Here is an 18,201-nt window from a genome sequence, read left to right as displayed (position 1 = left end):
CCGTTCATTCATACAGTTCGGTTGGATACATCGAAATATCATGCAATTCCACTGATGGATGATGATTTTCAGTTTGGAAGCCTGAACCTGTAAGGTATTAAAATATATAATTGAGCTGATCGACAAAAAATTGTTAATCAATAATGTGCCATTTTCATCCCGAGTTAAGATACCCTTAATTCATGAGGAATTTGGGTAGGATGGAATTCTCTGTCTGAAAGGGCATTTAGTAAGTTTTTTCATATTATGGATTTGTAAGGACTGCTTCAAAGGAATCATAATAATATTCATAAGTAGTCAATGTACTCAAAGTAGTTGTAAGAGGTCATTAAAATTTTATTATTCTCAATCTATGATAAAATCCAAAAGTAATCAGATGCTACATTTTTACCTACTAATATATTAATTACATAGTATTTAACCCACCGGGTAATTTTACTGTTTACACTTATCACAAAATCAGCTGATTTTTGAAGTCGAGAATTCTAAAGTTTAAGTCCTTGTGAAGTCAATAGCTTTTATATAGATTTGAATGTCAGACTATGGATGCCGGTGTTCTTTGGTGGGTGGATTTCAATTAAGTACATGTCTCAGAAGAGGTCGACCTGAGTCTGTTCCAGACTACATGTTTACCGGTATGTTTACAATTACATTGCATTACGTCTGCAGCTACATCAGGCCTTGCAAGCTGGTAACTGTAATTGCATTTGCCTATATAAACACACACCCAGACCTGGCAATAGCTGGTAAGCTATTTGGAAAAATAAACAAACAACATAATATTTATAATTAAAACTGAAAATGATTTAAGGACCTCTCTCAATTTTTGTATTTATTTCATATATGTATTGAATATACTATATATATATGTATGTAGCAGTGCGTAAGTTCTTTTGGCTGCTGGTTGTAGTAGGAGTAGCAAAGTAGTTAGAAGGGAGAAGTGTGAGATTAACATATCAACTGAGATTAAAACTAAAGCTTTATGCTATAGTTAAAATTTAATTATTAGCATCTACGGAATAGTAGTCAACAATTTAATATTAATGATAATAGAAAAGATCAATTTTGTGTTTTTAAATATTAATAATTTGGAACAATGTAGAATAATAAATGTTAATTCATCTTTATTTAATTGTTTTTAGGAAACTAGAGTTGTATTTTTTGAAGGTAATACAGGTATATTATCAGAAATTAATAAACTTAATACTTTAAATAATGCAAACGAGAAAAGCAATTTATGGTGGTTGTTAATCGCAATCATATGTTTGGCTGTACCATCCGTTATTGTGTTCCTGTATTACAGCAGAGCGTTAACTAGTTGTTATTTACCACAATTTTGCAGAAAAAGATTATCATTTCATTCGTAAGTATCATGTTATTTTCTTTACATTTATTTAATACTAATTTCCATTTGTTTCTGTTCTGTGCTAATCTTTATTTTCAAATTTAATTTCTCACCTGATAGTAAGCCTTCAGAATTTCTGTAACTCATTTCTTGTTTCTACCAAAAGAATTTCATCAATGAATCTCATTTTTTTTTCTCCTTTGATAATTCTTCTCTTACATTTGCACTTCAATTCTTGTGTTTCTTCCTTATATTTAATTGAAAAGAGTAAAAACAGACTACATCCTTGTATTACTTCTTTCTGAATCAAAGCGTGGCTTTCTTTGTATACTCTTATCACTGCTAGCCGATTCTTATGCAAATTGTATGTATCTTCTTTCCTTACATTACAATCCAGTTTTCTGCAAAATTTAGAAATATTATTCTACATTATAAATTCAAGATCTATGAATACCTTGTAGATGGATTTATTCTTCTAAAACCTGTTTTTTCTTTGCACTATTCTTTGTGCCATAATTACTTTCTTTGCAACTAAATTGGTCATCATCCATTTACACATTCTATTCACCTGTGAATTGCCCTACTGAGTATTTTCAATGCATTAGATGTAAAACTAATACTGCGATCATGCTTACATTCATCTGCTTCTGCTTTTTTTTTGGTACGGTAACAATTGTTCTCTTAATTGAGGTGTTTCTTCAGTCTCATGTATTTTTCTACTAATATGTAAAGCTTATTTAGAACTCCTTCTACCAGACAGCGCAGTTATTCAGATAATATATCATCAGTTCATACTGCTTAATTCCTATTTAAATCTTTCACAGCTATTTCAAAGTCAAATAGTAATATAGGTTCTCCTCTGAAATCACGATCAATTTCTTTTTCTCCCTATAAAACTTTATTCATTGATTTTTCTGCTGTATATTCCTACAATGTTTTTATAGGAAAATTCTCCTGGTAGGTGGTTTTAGGATCACATAACTTTGATAATACTTATTAAATCAGGCAACACTTGTGTGCTTTTGAAAGGTGACATGACAGAAAGGTTATGATTTTCTTTTATTATACAAATTTATTTATTTAAAAGTTATTGTGTTTTGAAAATAAGTGAAATCAAAGAAGAAATTCAATACATTTAAAAATTTTATTATAAAAAAGGGAAGAATCCAATTCAGATACTAAAAAAATGTTACGTTTATCTACATGATGCAGTATCAGTGCATGTGCTCCAAAGATGGTTCAGATATTTTGATATCATTAGTGCACCTTACTTTGGTCTGCTAATGATTGAAAAAGTCAATGAAATAATGAAAAAAATTGAGGAAAATCAGCACATCAGCGATCATGATACAGTTAATAGACTAAACCTCAGCTAAAAAAGAGTTTTAAGTTGTTTGAAGAAGAGTGGACACAAAAAAACTCTGTATTTTGGTGCCACTTGATTTAATAATGAAAAATTTGATGGATTGAATTCCATCCCCTATCATCGCTAAAATGGAACGAAATCAAACAATTTTTTAAACAGATCTTTACGAGCAATGAAAAATGGATCATGTGTGATAATAATGTACGGTAAAGATGGCAGCTGAGGCAAGTTGAAGCTCCATAAATGGTGGCAAAGTCAATTGACACCAAGAAAAGTGATACTGTGTGTGTGTGTGTGTGTGTGTGTGATGAGATTGGAAAAGAATTGTTTACAGTTAGCTGCTGTCAAATGATTATTCTAACCTCTGCTGTCAACAACCAGAAAGAGTGTGCCAAACAGTCAAGATAAAATGAACAGAATTGATCGATAGAAAAAGTATTTTCTTCTGTTCTGACAACTCTACTAGACCCCCACATATCTTTGGTGACTCGGGTTTATGATTTTACCTCAAAAAGGAAAAATAATGGTCAATCAAAACTGTACATACTTGGTTAAATTCATTTAAACTCATTTGAAATATAAAAAAAACTTGTGCATTTTACTTGTGCATTAAAACACGAAGAACCTTTTTCCCAGCATAATTTATATCCATTATGTCTTTTAATAGATTTTATTATTTCTTTTTTATAGTACATTAACATAAAAAAAAGTAATGTGAAGAAGGGATTTGATGCCATGGAACAGCAATACAAGTTATTTGAACATCTTTAAGTTATTAAATAAGATCCCACTAACTTTTATTACAAAGTATCATTGATATACAAGCCTCCTTGTGTTACGAGATTAACGCTGTGTGTTGTTGAATTTGTTTTTCTTTTTTTTCAGAATGCATTTTGACAATACAACTTATGGACTTTCACCAGTCATTAATAATTCTCATGCCAAATCACAGTTTCATCATACAAAATTAAGTCCAGGAGAACATCAATATGAGAATCCTATAAATATAGAAGTAAATACAGTTAATGTTACTGTTTAATTTGTTGGTTATATTTATTTACTAATTAACAGTATAATGAGTTACATTTATAATTTTATTTGTAAAATAATTTTGTGAAGTAGCTTATTGGTTTTTTAACACTAACAAACATGTACTGCTGCTTGTTATATGTATTACTAAAAATAGTTTTTTTCTTTTTAAGGTAGATCCCTATTTTTTAGAATTTCTTATCTTTTTACTATTACCTTTTACTGTTGATTAATAATATTACATTAATTTTAATTAACAATAATGGATGGTGTTACTTGCACATGAACCAGGTGATCTCTTTTTTTATAAACACATTACCTAAGCAAAAATACTTGCCGACATGGACAACTAATCATCACATGTACTCCTTAATTGTTCTAAAACATTACAGTTATTATTTATTTTGAATTTTACAGAACATCTGCACATTGTATAAGTAAGTAAGCATCTCTGATTAGTATATTGTCTTCAGGCAGTTTACCGGTCCGTTGGTATCAATTAAAAGAATCCTACTAAATATTTATTAATTTACTAATTATAATTTCTACATTAGTATGCACACACACACACACATATATGTATATACACATATATGTGATAAAGGAATCACAACTGGTTGCCAGAACATCAAGGAAGTCATAAGACAAACGTTTTCAGATAACATTGAACTATGTTAGTCATCGTGCTGCCATTTTCTTGTTTGTATTGTCCAAAAATCTACCCCTAGGACATGATCTGTTTCTCTTCTCTGATGATACTCATTTCATCACTACTCTTGGTAATTTATTTTCCTATCTCTGGCAAATGTTACTAAACAATCCAAAGGTGAATGCATATATATATATATATCATCCTTCTATCTTTTTTCTTATGAGATTTCTTATTTTATATATAGTTTAATAGTATAATATTTTTTCACTTCTATCCCTTAGAAACAGTATAGTAATATTTTAATTAATATTCAGTTATAGATAGTTGTGTGTAAAAAAATAATAAGTCAGGCTTTAAAAATAATGTTGGTCATAAGTTCATTTTAAAAAAAATTAATATGTAGAGTACACTGGTCAACATAACATTTGGAACTGAAAAGGGAGTAGGTGTTCTATATAGTATAAGATATGCTGAATTTGAATACGTATTCTGAAACAACCAATCATGTAACAATTTATTTGTTCCATCATTCATGGAGTAAACAAAACAAAGTACATCTGTATGTTTGCTTATTCACATCTGATTTATATTGTGATGCATGCTGTAGATCTATATTCGATACATAACAGTCGATTGATGTCATTTCATGTCAAGCCAGACATGTGTAGACATATCAGTGTGTCAAGTAATGAGTAATTCAATGTGATGAAATTTTCTTCATTATATGTTAAGCTCTTGATATGACTTGCTGTGTTCTTTAGTTGTGGTAGTGGTTTTATCATACACATATTATAAAGATTGTTTCATAAGTGATACCATAAATTTAGTGAAAGATTTTTATGACAGAACAACTTTTGATATTATTTTATTGAACATCAAGATCTGCTAGGTTGTGTGTATGTGTGTGTTTTGCGCTCTGTTTTATTGCACTCCATGATGAAACAATCTTATGAAGTATTTTAAGTAATTAAGTATTTATAAATTAAACTTAATTATTTTTATAAGTAAGTATTTCTGTAATATTTCAGTTTATTTTCATTCATTAAAACATTTTGAATTTTATGATAAATAAAAATTGGGCTTGTAAAAATTCTTCAAATAATTTTTGTTATGTTTGTGAAGAATTCTCTATGAAAAATCAATGAAAATCAGTATCAAATCTGCTGAAAACTGCTTACAAACAATTTTTGACTATCCCTTGGAAGACCAAGATAAATCCTGAGCTCCACATATAGCATGCACCAAGTACTACGTTAAACTAACCCAGTAGTTAAAAGGAAAAAAGAGCCTTTTTGCCTTTCTATTATTCTATTATTTAGTATTTTTTCATTCATCTCAATACTTTAAAGGATCAGGGGGGTCATAACTAAAAATTTGATGCTGATGAAAAAAGCTGATTTCATTTTAAGATTTAGCATAAAAAATACATTATAATTCACCTACTTTTATCTCAGTTCCAAATTACTTTTTTTTTTGTTGACCTGTGTTATTTAAAGATTGTTCCTTATTGAGTTTATTCATTCACAGTATGATTTAAATTTTTTATTTAATACTTAAGTTGGAAACTTTATAATTTAAAAAAAAAATGGTTTTTCAACAATTTTTTTATATAAGGACTGGTCTTTAGTTCAGGTCTTTTACTGGTCTCCAAGACCATCTAATTTCTAATAATTGACTTTCAATCAAGATATTTTCATATAAGTTTTGAGCACGTTGACTCTGCCTACTACTACATAGGACTCAGAATTTTAAAATAAAATTTTTCTGTGCCCCAAGACCCCTGTTTTAATGTTATCTTAATATTGATAAAGAAATAAAAAAAAATTATAAATAAAAATTAATTGAATGCAAGGATTTTCTGTTTTTACATAAAGAATGTTAAGGAAAACTACACAGATTTGCATTAATGTTTTAGAAGAAATGCGTAGAATTTTCTAGTGAGCTGATGATACAAACCAAATGTGTTTACAACTTGTGTAAACAATGTGTAATTGTGTACATGTAGTGTGTTAAACAGAGCAAAGAATTTCGTAGTATGCATCACAAAAGAAAAAACTTGCATGACTGAAAAGTCATTTCTTATGAACTGCTAGATGAAAAAATTGAATTTATTTTTATGCTGTCCTTTATCTTATTTTTATGCTGTCCTTTAGCTTTTCATTTACTAAGAAATCTGTAGGAATTGTATGGTAAATTTTACATGAAATGGTGACCTTCTCAGCAGAGTGGGTAGTGTCTTTGTTTTTCATCTGAAAAGTTTTGGGTTCAATTCCAGTCAGGCTTCATATTTTTTATATATTAAAAATAGTTCATATCATATTCCCATGCATAAGTCTGGAGCTTATATAGTAAATAATTGTCTAAAAGGAAAAAATAACCCATTTTTTATATGCTTTCCCGATTGTGTGATTTCAACATTCAATACTTTCAAATACTATTCAATAATAAACATAACATTCAATAATTTAAACATAGAGATTGTATTTATCAAGTGAATATTAAGACTATTTATAAATGAATGTATATTAGGTTTATTTAAGAAGTGATATCTGTAAGTTTTTTCTGCTTTTCGGTTTCAATACGTTGTCATTAAAAAAAAGTTTAAGTTAAGACTAAAGGTAAAAATTTTCTATTTGCAGTGAACTGTTTTTGTAGGAATGCTATGTAGTGTGTGTATATGTACACTTTCATTTTTTTAATTAACAGCGATTTGGATAAAGGGTTGGGAAAGAAAATAATGTTTCCATTAAAATGGGAGAGAATCTCTATTGTCGATAGAGAAAATAGTTTCTTCACATCCCTCCACAGTGAAACAGCTGTACAGATAAGTAGAGGTTTTTATTATTCTGTATGCTTATGTGAAGTGACGAAACATTTTTAACAAATAACCAAAAAATTTCTCCTGTATTAACAGAAATTATTCTTTACCTTTTTTATTCAGCGATTAATTAAACAATGAAACTATGACTGCTCAATAGTAACATTAAAACACGAACTTTATTACAAAAGAAAATCTCTTACCTTTATTGAAAATCAAAATACAACTTTCTTAAAATATCTGCCACATTGAATCTGACTACAAGATTTTGAAGACTAAATAAGAAGATAAATAAGAAAAAACCTATCTGACATTGTTCTTAAATATGAATTCTTTAATTTAATTTCTAGTAGAATTATGTAATATTGAAATTACATTATCAAGTAATAAGCAAATAACTTCAATACAGAATTTATCTTAATTTTTATTTAAATTAAGTTTAATTTCAAATATTGTAGCAAAGGATAATGCTTATATGGTATAAAAGTATACCGTATTTCCATTGAGTAGTTCATGAGAAGATTTATCTTCTAAGACAAGATTTGAATAAATTATGCAATAAAATTTATTGTTTTATTAGATGTATTTATTTTAAATGTTTATTCATATTTGCATTGAAAGACAACACAAATGTTTTTTGATTGTTCACATAAAGTAATAGATAATTAAAAAAAAGATTAAACAGGTTATAATTAGCCTATTAACATCATAGTATCTTGGTTTTGCATTGAGTCATTTGAACTAAATTATACTTGATCTTTTACTGATCTAATACACCCCAAAAATTTGTTCTAAAATTTTTTTTTTCTCCAGTTTTGTAAGATGCTCACATGCATTGTATTTTTATTAGGATTATTTTTACTAATGTGTTTAATTAAGGATGGCAATATTTTAACTGTTTTTCATAACTCTTTCAGGGTTAAAAGTGATATTTTTCTAGTAGACAAAGTAATTTTTTTTTTAACAAAATAAAGAATGTCCTTAATTCAACCCTTTTTTTAAAAATTGTTTTAGATTTATATTCAATCCTTATCTAAATGGACAGATGTATTATTTTTTTGTGGCGATCCCATTATACATTTTCGATCCAGATAACTTAAGTGAAAAATATTTAAATTTTTTTTGTCATCAATATTACTTTGTAATGATGATGATAGTCTGATGTTATAATATTCAAAATATTTTTTGAAAAAAAATAAATAAATTTATTTCTCTTAAATTTTCAAAAAAATTAAGAGAAATAATTGTAAATTTTGGGATAAAAAGAATAATATATATTTTTATATATTTCAAAAATCTTAGCTCACACTCAGTAGTGACATCTTTGTAAGTATGTTATTTTCATTCGAGCAGTTTTTTTCTATGTTATGTATATTTAAATAAATAAAAAAATATTACTTTTTTAAATTTAGATTTTTTAAGTTTTCACCAAATGGTTTTTTTAATTTGTTCCTCACTTCATTAACTGAACATTTTAGAGAAGAATATAATAGCTTTTTTATTTTTTTATAAAAACACAGGTAATTTTTGTATTTTTTTACACTGTAAGGAAAATAGTTTCTAAAATATCTCCTCCTAAAATGGATTTTGTCTATTGGAAGTAACATGTGTGCATGACCTTTAAAATGAATTATATAAAAAAAAAAAATGGGTGAAAGATTATGTATTTTCTTCATTTATTAACATTTGTAAGGTTTTCAAATATATTTTATGAAGTTTATTATATATGAGATAGTTTTTAAAGCATGAATTAAATTAAATTATGATTTTACTATCAAGTTTCTAAAGTCATGGTTCATCTTTCATTATACATATTGTTGAAGTTTATTTTCTATTTTCTAACGGTAATAATTTTATATTTCACACTAGAATGGTCATAATTGAAAAAATATATGCATTTAATCTATTCTCTGTTAATCTTAAATGCATTTAGTAACAGCAATTTGAAGGTCCTATGTGATTAAATTATTTTAACTAATTATTGATTTTTTGTTCTTACTTTTACTAAATATCATAATTTTTTTCAAAAAGAAATTATAAATCTTTGATTAGATTCGTGAAAGTGCTAAAGTAAAGTTTTTCATTCGTTACATATTATCCATTACATGTGAAATTCCTCATTACAAATCATTACACCTGTACGTTCATTTTTTTTTGTTATATAATTTTACAATTTACTGCAGTTGTTTTTAACTTTTATTTTAATTACTGCCTGTGACTTATGTAATTAACTCATATGTATTAACCATATTTGTTTGTGATAATGAATTGTAATTAATAGTAAACTCTGTAGTAAAATGGTAATTTGTGTGATTTTTATAATTAACATCATATACCAATAAAAATTTGAGATTCTTAAGGGTGTATATTTTAGGTGTCATTTTCCACACATTACAAAATTCATTTCTTATTGGCATTATTTAAAAAAAATATATATATAAAACTGTAATTAGTGTTAGGGTAGATGATGAGTAAATGTATATGTATTAATATTTTGGCAGTAAAATAAAAAATATGTTATCAATTTGTGTAAAAAACTATATGTGCATTTATAAAACGCTGACTTTAAAAATATTTTGATCAATCAGGTAAAGCAATGGTCTTAACCTGAAAGAATGTTTGTTAACTTCTTACTATTCTAATCCTAGTTATTACTTACATCTTTAAACAGATGAAAGGCTGACTTATTAGTAGAGATCCTACACATGGAAGGAGGAACACTAAAAAAAAATTATTTTATATTGAAGCCACTTTTATTGTAGGAAATATGCCTAGAAACCTCATTGAATTGTTTGCCAAGTCTACAAACAGATTTTTCTTTATAGAATTTTATAATATTTTAAATGATATCTAAACATAACACTTGCAGTTAGAAAACAAATAACTTTTTTAAGACTAAATTTATTCAGTCTTGATAAAAATTCAGAGAGGTCTACAAATTTTCATTATTGCTCGGGTTTTCTGATGTCTGTTTTTAAAAAAAAATGTATTGTTTAACTACTGTTCTATCCAAGGTTTATGTTGACTCCACAAATAGCTTCAGGACCAATAAACGAAGTACTACTTTCTTTCTTTACTAGAAAGTCAGTCCTTTCAGCATCCCTAATATTTTAGTATCAACTTCATTATTGAGCCAATAATATTTTATAGCAATCGCAGACCAATAAATAACAAAATCAGTCTGACTTGAGTGATACAAGTGTTCCCTTTTTGTTTGAAAATATAAGAATGTGCTTGTTTACATACCTCAACACCAGACACAGACAGGTAGCTTATCTAAGTATTGTAAATAAAAAATAATTACTACCTACTTATTTATTATTTTCTCATTTCTTCACATTAGGAGTTTAGAGATTTTTTTGTCAAAAAATATAAAAAATTAAGGCAATTTTGATCATTCTTAATAGACAAATTAATTCAGAATATGACATTCTTAAAAAGCTATGTAGTTTTCATAAAAATATTGAATATATGTTGTAGGTATATATATATATATATATATATATATATATATATATATATATATATATATATATATATATATATATATATATATGTTACAATTTTTGAGCTTTTCATTGTTTTCAGTTTAAATAAAAATTGAACATTAAAGCCTGTGGCACCACTACCTACATCCATCAAAGGTTTCTTCTTCATCCTCTTGTAGTTTCCAGTCTTCACTTCATATATTAACTTCTTCCTCCCTTACTTTCTCCTTTTACTAACTCTTTCACTGCAGTCGTAAAGCTTCCACTTCGTCTAACTAACCATATATCCTAACCAGTTTCCTTTTCTTTTGTGTACTTCCTGCATAAGTACGCTTTCTTTTTTAATCCTGTTCATTACTTCCTTATTCCTTACTTTCTTCATATCCACATCTCAAAAGCCTCAATTCAGTTCCTCTCAATCTTTGTCATTGTCCGTGCTTCACTTCCACACAAGAGTGTTTGGCTCTTATGAAGCCAAATGCTCTTGTATGTTAACAGTCTTTCAAGGGTGTCTGTCCAATCAGCTAGAATAACCTATCCTCAGTAAACCATATGCATCTTATTTTTCATCCTACGAATATAGTCTAATATTTAATATATATATATTTTTTCTACTTTTAATATATTGTTTCTAATATAATATATTATATTCTGTTTTTATCATTTTATTTATTAGATATTGATCAGTTATGGTAAATTTTAGAGTTAAAACTTAATCTGTGCATGTATTAAAATGGTATTAAAAAATATATTTTTAATCGTTTGTTTTTTAAAATTTAACTTTAATTGGACAGTTTTTATTTAATATATGTTTGTGCGTGTGAATTGTTTTCATTTTAATTGGTTTTGGTTTTTTGTGTGAATTGTTTATTCTAATTCTGAAATTTTTTTAAATCAAAAATAAATAATTGTAAATGTTATTAACTTTACTGTTAAATGAAATTTGTGTAGCAATTAGTTTTTACACAGTTATTTATAATTACGCCTCATATATATTTAATTGATTTTATTTAAAAACATATTAAGGAGCTCATATGTTTTTTCAAACAACCACATATAGGATAAGAAATTTATATTATAACTACAATAAACAGCAATTAATATTTATTACAATAACTGAAAACTTGGAGTAAGAATATATTTATTAACCCTTTTAAGGCCAGACAACAATTTTTAATCAATTTTTAATGTAAAATACAGAAAATAAGGTGGCACTTAATATACTACCTTGGGGCACTCCATTCTCCAAGATGACACTATCAGAGCGAATCATCCACACGAAAACGAGCCGTTCGGTGATTTAAGAATCCCCGGATAAAAGCAAGCATATTGCCCTTGATTCCCCATTCTTTGAGAGTGTTAAGAATACCACGTGGCCAGGCTGTGTCATACGCCTTTTTTATATCGAAGAAGATAGTGATGAGGTGCTGGCGATTTAGGAAAGCGTTTTGTATGGCTGTTTCTAGTGACACTAAATGGTCAATAGAAAACCACACCACACCTTGTCGAAAACCACACTGTTCTGGAGATAGAAAGCCATGTTTCTCCAAGTACCATGTAAGTCTGCGGTTTACCATTCTATCCATTATTTTACACAAAACGCTTGTTAATGAAATAGGGCGGTAGCTTGAGGGGTTGATTTGGTCTTTACCAGGTTTTAGTACTGGTATAATAAATGCTTCTGACCAGCCGGGTGGGAAGACTTGTTCGGAGAATAACCGTTGAAAATATTCAAAAGTTGTTGTAGTGTCGAATTAGGAAGGTGTGAAAGCATGGAAAGGCGAATGTGTCCGGTCCAGGGGAAGTGTCCCATGAGTTTTTAAGTGCATGTAACAATTCCTTAAATACAAACGGAGTGTTTAATTCACCAACCGAATCACCAATGTTTAACGATAATACTTCTATTTGTATCTTGTACCGTTGAAAATCGTTATTATATGATGAGGTGAGAGACACCGAGCGGAAAGATTTTGCTAGACTATTTCCACTTCTGAGGGTGATGAAAGGGGTTCTCCTTCATCAATAAGGCCGAGAATAGATTGTTTTGGTGATCCGAAAATTGCATGAATTTTCTTCCATACAGTAGACGTGGGAGTAGTGCGTGAGATAGTGCTCACGTATTTCGTCCATGAATTCCTCTTAGAGTCGGATGTGTCCTTGTTCCTCAAGTTCTCCCTTGATGATATCTATTGAAACCAATAAGTGTAAGTTCCTCAGAACAGTGTGAAATGCCTTCATTTTTCCTTGTGAAGGTATGACCAATCAAATTGTGTTCTCGAAACAAATCAATTATCCTCTTGCACATGTTAACATATTTTGCGATCATACATAGTTGCTTAGGGCTAATTATATTTATACTATAGTCACATTTACTAATCATCGTTTCTAGCAACTCAGAGTTACATAACATCAGTAATGCTGTATAGTACTATCAGTGGGGGCCTAATGGTGAACTTTCAAGAAGTCTCAGTGTTATCATTTGTCATCGGGAGGCCCTTGTAACATTTTGATACAGGTAATTCAGGAGTGACAGCAGCAGGAGGTTGCATTTCTTTAGGGTACACAAGACTGGCACTGTCTGCTATGGTGTAGGAGTTGACTGTGAATCTGCAATCTGTCTCGCTTCCAGATCGAATACAACTTTATCTCTAATTATTTTAAGACAAGATTGTTTCCTGGGATCCCTATTGATGGTGCTAAGGGTTCACATTTTCTAGAATTTAGTTGATAAGAATCATTTGTTTTATTCTCAACATTGGAATGATTGGTAGCTGATCCATATTTAATCTCTCACTACAGGCTGTAGGTTAATCTGAAAATTAAATTAAAAGCCGGCAAATATGGAAATTAAATAAATATACAAAAAGTAGTTTTGTAATACAATATCCTTTTGAATAGTCACAATAGTAAATTCTTGATATAATATTAAAATGCCATAAAAATATAAAATCAAGTGTAAAAATAAACACAACCTCTCACTGTTTTAAACAGCTCTAACCAATATACCGATATTTCTAGAAAAATGTTTCTTAGAATTTATTCCCCTCCTCTAATTTTTTTTTGCGCTAACCTCTAATTTTTATTATAAAACTGTTTCATATTTTTTTTTCATCGCATAAATAATAAAGTTAACTGTATTACATTCTGAACTGAAAATGAGAATTAATTTTTTTCATTACTTTCATAAAAGTTATGCTTCATTTTTTCAATATTTTTAAACAATTCTCTTTTGACTTAATTTTTACTTTCATAATGAATATATAGCTAGAATAGTAAATATTAAAGGGGAAAGTATGGTCATAGTTTTTTGTTAGGGATTATTTCTTATAAATTAATCTTAACTCAATTTTTACTATAGAATAAAAAAGCCCCTAAAGTTGAAAATTTTTTTTATGAAATTTTGGAATTTTTGTTGCTTAAATTTTTTTTTTTATAATCATTAAAATCAATAAAACAGGCCCCCTTAAATAATAAAAAATTCAGAAAAATTAAAAAGAATTATTTCATAATTGTTTTATAAAAAGATGTTAGAATTTCAAAAACTTTCTGGCTTTGCCAGAATGCTTCACACATTCACATATCCGTGGCAGTGATTAGAAACACGTTGGCTTTGGTACCAATTACATATCTCCTGTAATAGCATTTATGGTCCTATTCTTTCCTCAATTTCCCTTCTGTGTGGCAAGTATATTTTTTCCTATCGTACTGATTTTTTTGTCATACTTAGTAATTCTAAAAATTAAATTTTGACATTAGAAGGAATAAGTTCGTTCCAAACCTGGATAACCTGTAACATACCAGTGGAAATGTGAATACTGGGGAATGGGGACTTATAGTACAGCGAAATTAAACACATTAAAAACCACATCCAACATGTTAAATAAGAATTGAAAAACAGTAATTTTGTTTTACATTGTATAAATTTTTTATTTTAATTATTTGCTGTTACTGAATTTATCCATATGAACTTCAATTTTTATATCTGCACAAAATAACTGAAGAATTTCAAAAGTAATGGTTAAACTGAAGAAAACAAAAAACTAATTTAATGATAACACAAAATAATGTAGGTAATCTATTCAAATTTATTTTGAAGACGTCATTAATTTTCTTTTGTTTTAGTTTGACGTGATTCCACACAGTGCAATCATGCGTATTAACTATGCACATTAATTCAGTTGGAATATTCTGTGGCTGATGCTCTATATAGGTTAGTACTTTTTCATCATAGCGCTGCCTTAATTGAGCATACAGTTTCTAAATTAATATTTTCATTAATCCAAACTAGATTTATATATTCATATATATATTAAATTTTTTCTCCAGTATTTTTTTCCTTGAATACATTGCTCACTTCGATTTAACAGTAGGATCTTTTCTTATAATTCTGGACAACAAAAGATTTCATTTATTACTTCCCCAAAGTTTATAATTTATGACTGGAATATTTTCCAGAATATTTTTATTATAAATTTTTCAACTTCTTTACGTGTCAAAAATGTGTATAATAAACCATTTATATTAATGTGATTAAGATTTGTGTAATTTCTTGATTTTCTTCATATTTGATTATTTTATTTGCATTAAAACACAGGTCTGTTGATTAGTTGGTTCAGATAAGATGTCTTTGGTAAAAAGAGCTTAATTCTGATTTCACATTTTATCTTCATGACATGAAATGTTATACAAATTAAAGTTTATATATTTTTTTAGAATTTGTTTTTTTTTTATAAAAAATTTTGTTGAGATTAATAAATTAATAATTTTTATTTTTATTTTTAACCATTCTTAAGAAAAAAAAGTTAATGTTCTCAAATTCTGATATGTGTATTTTTAAATGTAAGTTAAGGACTTAGGATTTTTCAATTATTATTTTTTAATTTTAAAGAGAAACTTCTTACAGTGATTCATTTATAAGTTATTAAAAGATAAATTATATTGTCAGTGTATACAATTTTCTTTCATAATTCTTTTACGTGTAAAAATATTTTCAAATGAAATGTTAAAAAGTTTAGTTAAAATTGAACATATTTTTGCATTTCAGCCATTTTTAGTTCACACTTTATAGTAAGTAATCTTATGTCATTTCTTTTCATATTTTTATCAAGGGGCAGGTTCTTACTTCTCTGTTGCTTATTTCAGGGGTGCCAGTTGAATTTCACAGTTTTAATTTATTCTATTAAATAGTTATTCTTCTGTGTCTATTTGTCTCTTTTATTTATTGTTATTAATGGTTAGGCTTATATGCCACAGTTAAAAAAAAATTATATTTAATAAAATATTTTTATAATGTTTAACCAAAAAATGGGTATAAAACTAAATTCATAAAAACAAACATTCTGGCCTTAGTAGAAGAGTTGCAATTTTTGCAAGAGATATAGATGAGGCCAAAATAAAAATTCAAAAACGTCCAAAATTCAATCAAATGTGCAAGCAAAGCTGTTTTTCAAATGTCATGTAAAAATTAACTGATTTTTTTAATGACAAAGAGAGCAAAACTCAAACGCTTAAAATTCTCAACGATAAAGAAATAAGTAGAGTTCAAAAATTTAAATATTTGGGAGAAATCATAATGCTAAATGTAATTTTTTAAAATGGGATGAAGAATAGAGGACAAAAAATGAAAACTACCTGTCATCTCACTAGGACATTTATAATAAAAAATCCCTGTCATATAACTCCAAATTGAGGTATTATAAAATTGTAATCCTAACAGAGCACTGTATGGGGCAGCAACTGTAGTTTTTCCAGAACAAGAAATAGGAAAAGCAGAAAAAAGGATTTTAAGAAAAATTTAAGGACCAAAATGAAGATGGAATTTACTAATTGAAAAGTGAAAAAACATTTACAAATATACAGAAAAAGTAGGGACTTAATCCGGAAAAGAAGATTACAATTTTATGGACATTTATGCAGAATGAACAACCACAGATTGAGAAAACAAATATTTAATTTCTACATAAACAGAGCCACAAAGACCGACTGGTTCTAAAAACATTTCTAAGTATCTGTGTAAAGACAGAGATAAATTTAGAAAAGTAATTTGAAAGTCTAAATTTCCAAAGAGAAAGAAAAAGAACAGTATAAACCTGAATAGATCGATAGAAGAAAGGCAACAACAGAGTAAAAGAATGAAAACCTTTTGGGAAAAAAAAGTCAAAAATTATGTAAACATGATCCGTAGTGGTCGGAAGAAAAAGAAAAAAAGATTTTTATGATACAAAATAGAATGTAAAATATAATAATTTTTCTATACATTTTATTTTGATTTTGAAGTTAGTCATTATTTAAGAGTTTATAGACATTTGTTTTTAATTGTGTGCTTAGTTCAAAAAGTTGAAATTAAATTTTAATTGAAAAAGTATTAATCTTTACTTTTAGTGCATTTTTTAAAATTATATTATTTTTTTATTATTATTTTAATTTAATCTTGACTGAGCCACCAAACTAATAGATCTAGTTTTTGTCCAGTATACTTACATGCACAAAATGGAGGCCATTTTTTTTTAACTAAGTTTGATTATTTTGGATATAAATATATTAGTGATAAAATTATTTTAAATCTCATTTTTTTTATTATTATTAAATAGCAATCATATAAATGTAATATCGTACTCTTTAAATTTGAGAAACTTAAAATATACAAAAATGTGTATTAAAATTTATTTTTGTAGAATCAAATTGAAAATAATAATTTATTTATTGAAAAGAAATTATAACCTTTGCTAATGTAAATACATCGATCTCCATGGTGGAGTGGTAGCATCTCAATCTTTGATTCAAAGGTCCCCGGTTTAAATCACAGTCAGGCATGGCGCTTTTCATACGCTACAAAATTTCATTTCCATACCCCATAAGCTTCAAGCTTATGTGGCAATATCATCAAGCCAAAAAAAAAAAACAGAACTTATTTTAATTTATGTTTTCATTTCATTCATAAAGTCATTCATTTCATTCATTACATGTTGCAACCTGTGCTTAGTATAGAGCTATGGTTATAGGTTGGTCACCCGGTGTAATACATAACACATTATTCTCACGTTAAGCTAATGTTGTTAAATAAAAATGTTATATTAACAATATTTTGATTTAATTTAATTTTATGATGTCGTAATGATATAAAATTGAAATTTATATTTTTTTATGAAGTAAAATTAATCTGTTAAGAGATGACATAATTTGTCATACACATAAATAAAATTTTTATTTTCTTTGAACAAAAAATGCACACAGAGATATTGTATCTTCAGTGAGAATTGTACGTTAACGATGTACATTATGGAAACACATTAACGTAATTAATAATGACATTGCGATTATTTATTGTACTTAAATACTCTGAAATTTATTAAAACAATTTTTTTAATTGGCTTATTGACATCAGCTGCCAGGATCCTTAAGCCATTTTGGCCAGTAAGATATAAGATAAAATGTATTTATTTTGTGAAATTACATAATATACATTCATTCTCCAGGTTGTTTATTGAATAAAATTCTTGAATC

At 27.5% G+C, this 18,201-nt stretch overlaps 1 protein-coding gene and 1 long non-coding RNA gene across 7 annotated transcripts in view; one reads left to right on the top strand and one right to left on the bottom strand.

The window, feature by feature from the left end:
* Positions 1 to 18,201, bottom strand: part of LOC142332058 (uncharacterized) — a 100,439-nt gene that overhangs the window by 48,142 nt on the left and 34,096 nt on the right. For 3 of the 4 annotated variants that reach the window (XR_012758139.1, XR_012758140.1, XR_012758138.1), the window contains exon 5: positions 3,507 to 3,709. The exons of the other annotated variant lie outside the window; for it this stretch is intronic. This is a non-coding gene — a long non-coding RNA (uncharacterized LOC142332058). The remainder of the gene's footprint in view (positions 1 to 3,506; positions 3,710 to 18,201) is intronic. 4 annotated transcript variants of the gene reach the window in all.
* Positions 1 to 18,201, top strand: part of yl (Putative vitellogenin receptor yl) — a 144,566-nt gene that overhangs the window by 125,151 nt on the left and 1,214 nt on the right. For 2 of the 3 annotated variants that reach the window (XM_075378230.1, XM_075378231.1), the window contains exons 29-30: positions 1,143 to 1,363; positions 3,597 to 3,723. In XM_075378230.1, coding sequence (XP_075234345.1) covers positions 1,143 to 1,363; positions 3,597 to 3,723 — 348 coding nt within the window. Of the gene's footprint in view, positions 1 to 1,142; positions 1,364 to 3,596; positions 3,724 to 14,820; positions 14,909 to 18,201 lie in introns of all 3 variants that reach the window. The other variant, XM_075378232.1, reaches the window with a different exon arrangement.

This window comes from Lycorma delicatula, chromosome 11, assembly GCF_047948215.1.
Source record: "Lycorma delicatula isolate Av1 chromosome 11, ASM4794821v1, whole genome shotgun sequence".
Lineage (NCBI taxonomy): Eukaryota > Metazoa > Arthropoda > Insecta > Hemiptera > Fulgoridae > Lycorma > Lycorma delicatula.
Note: the sequence above shows the minus strand (reverse complement) of the source record. Positions and strands in the feature narration are given on the sequence as shown.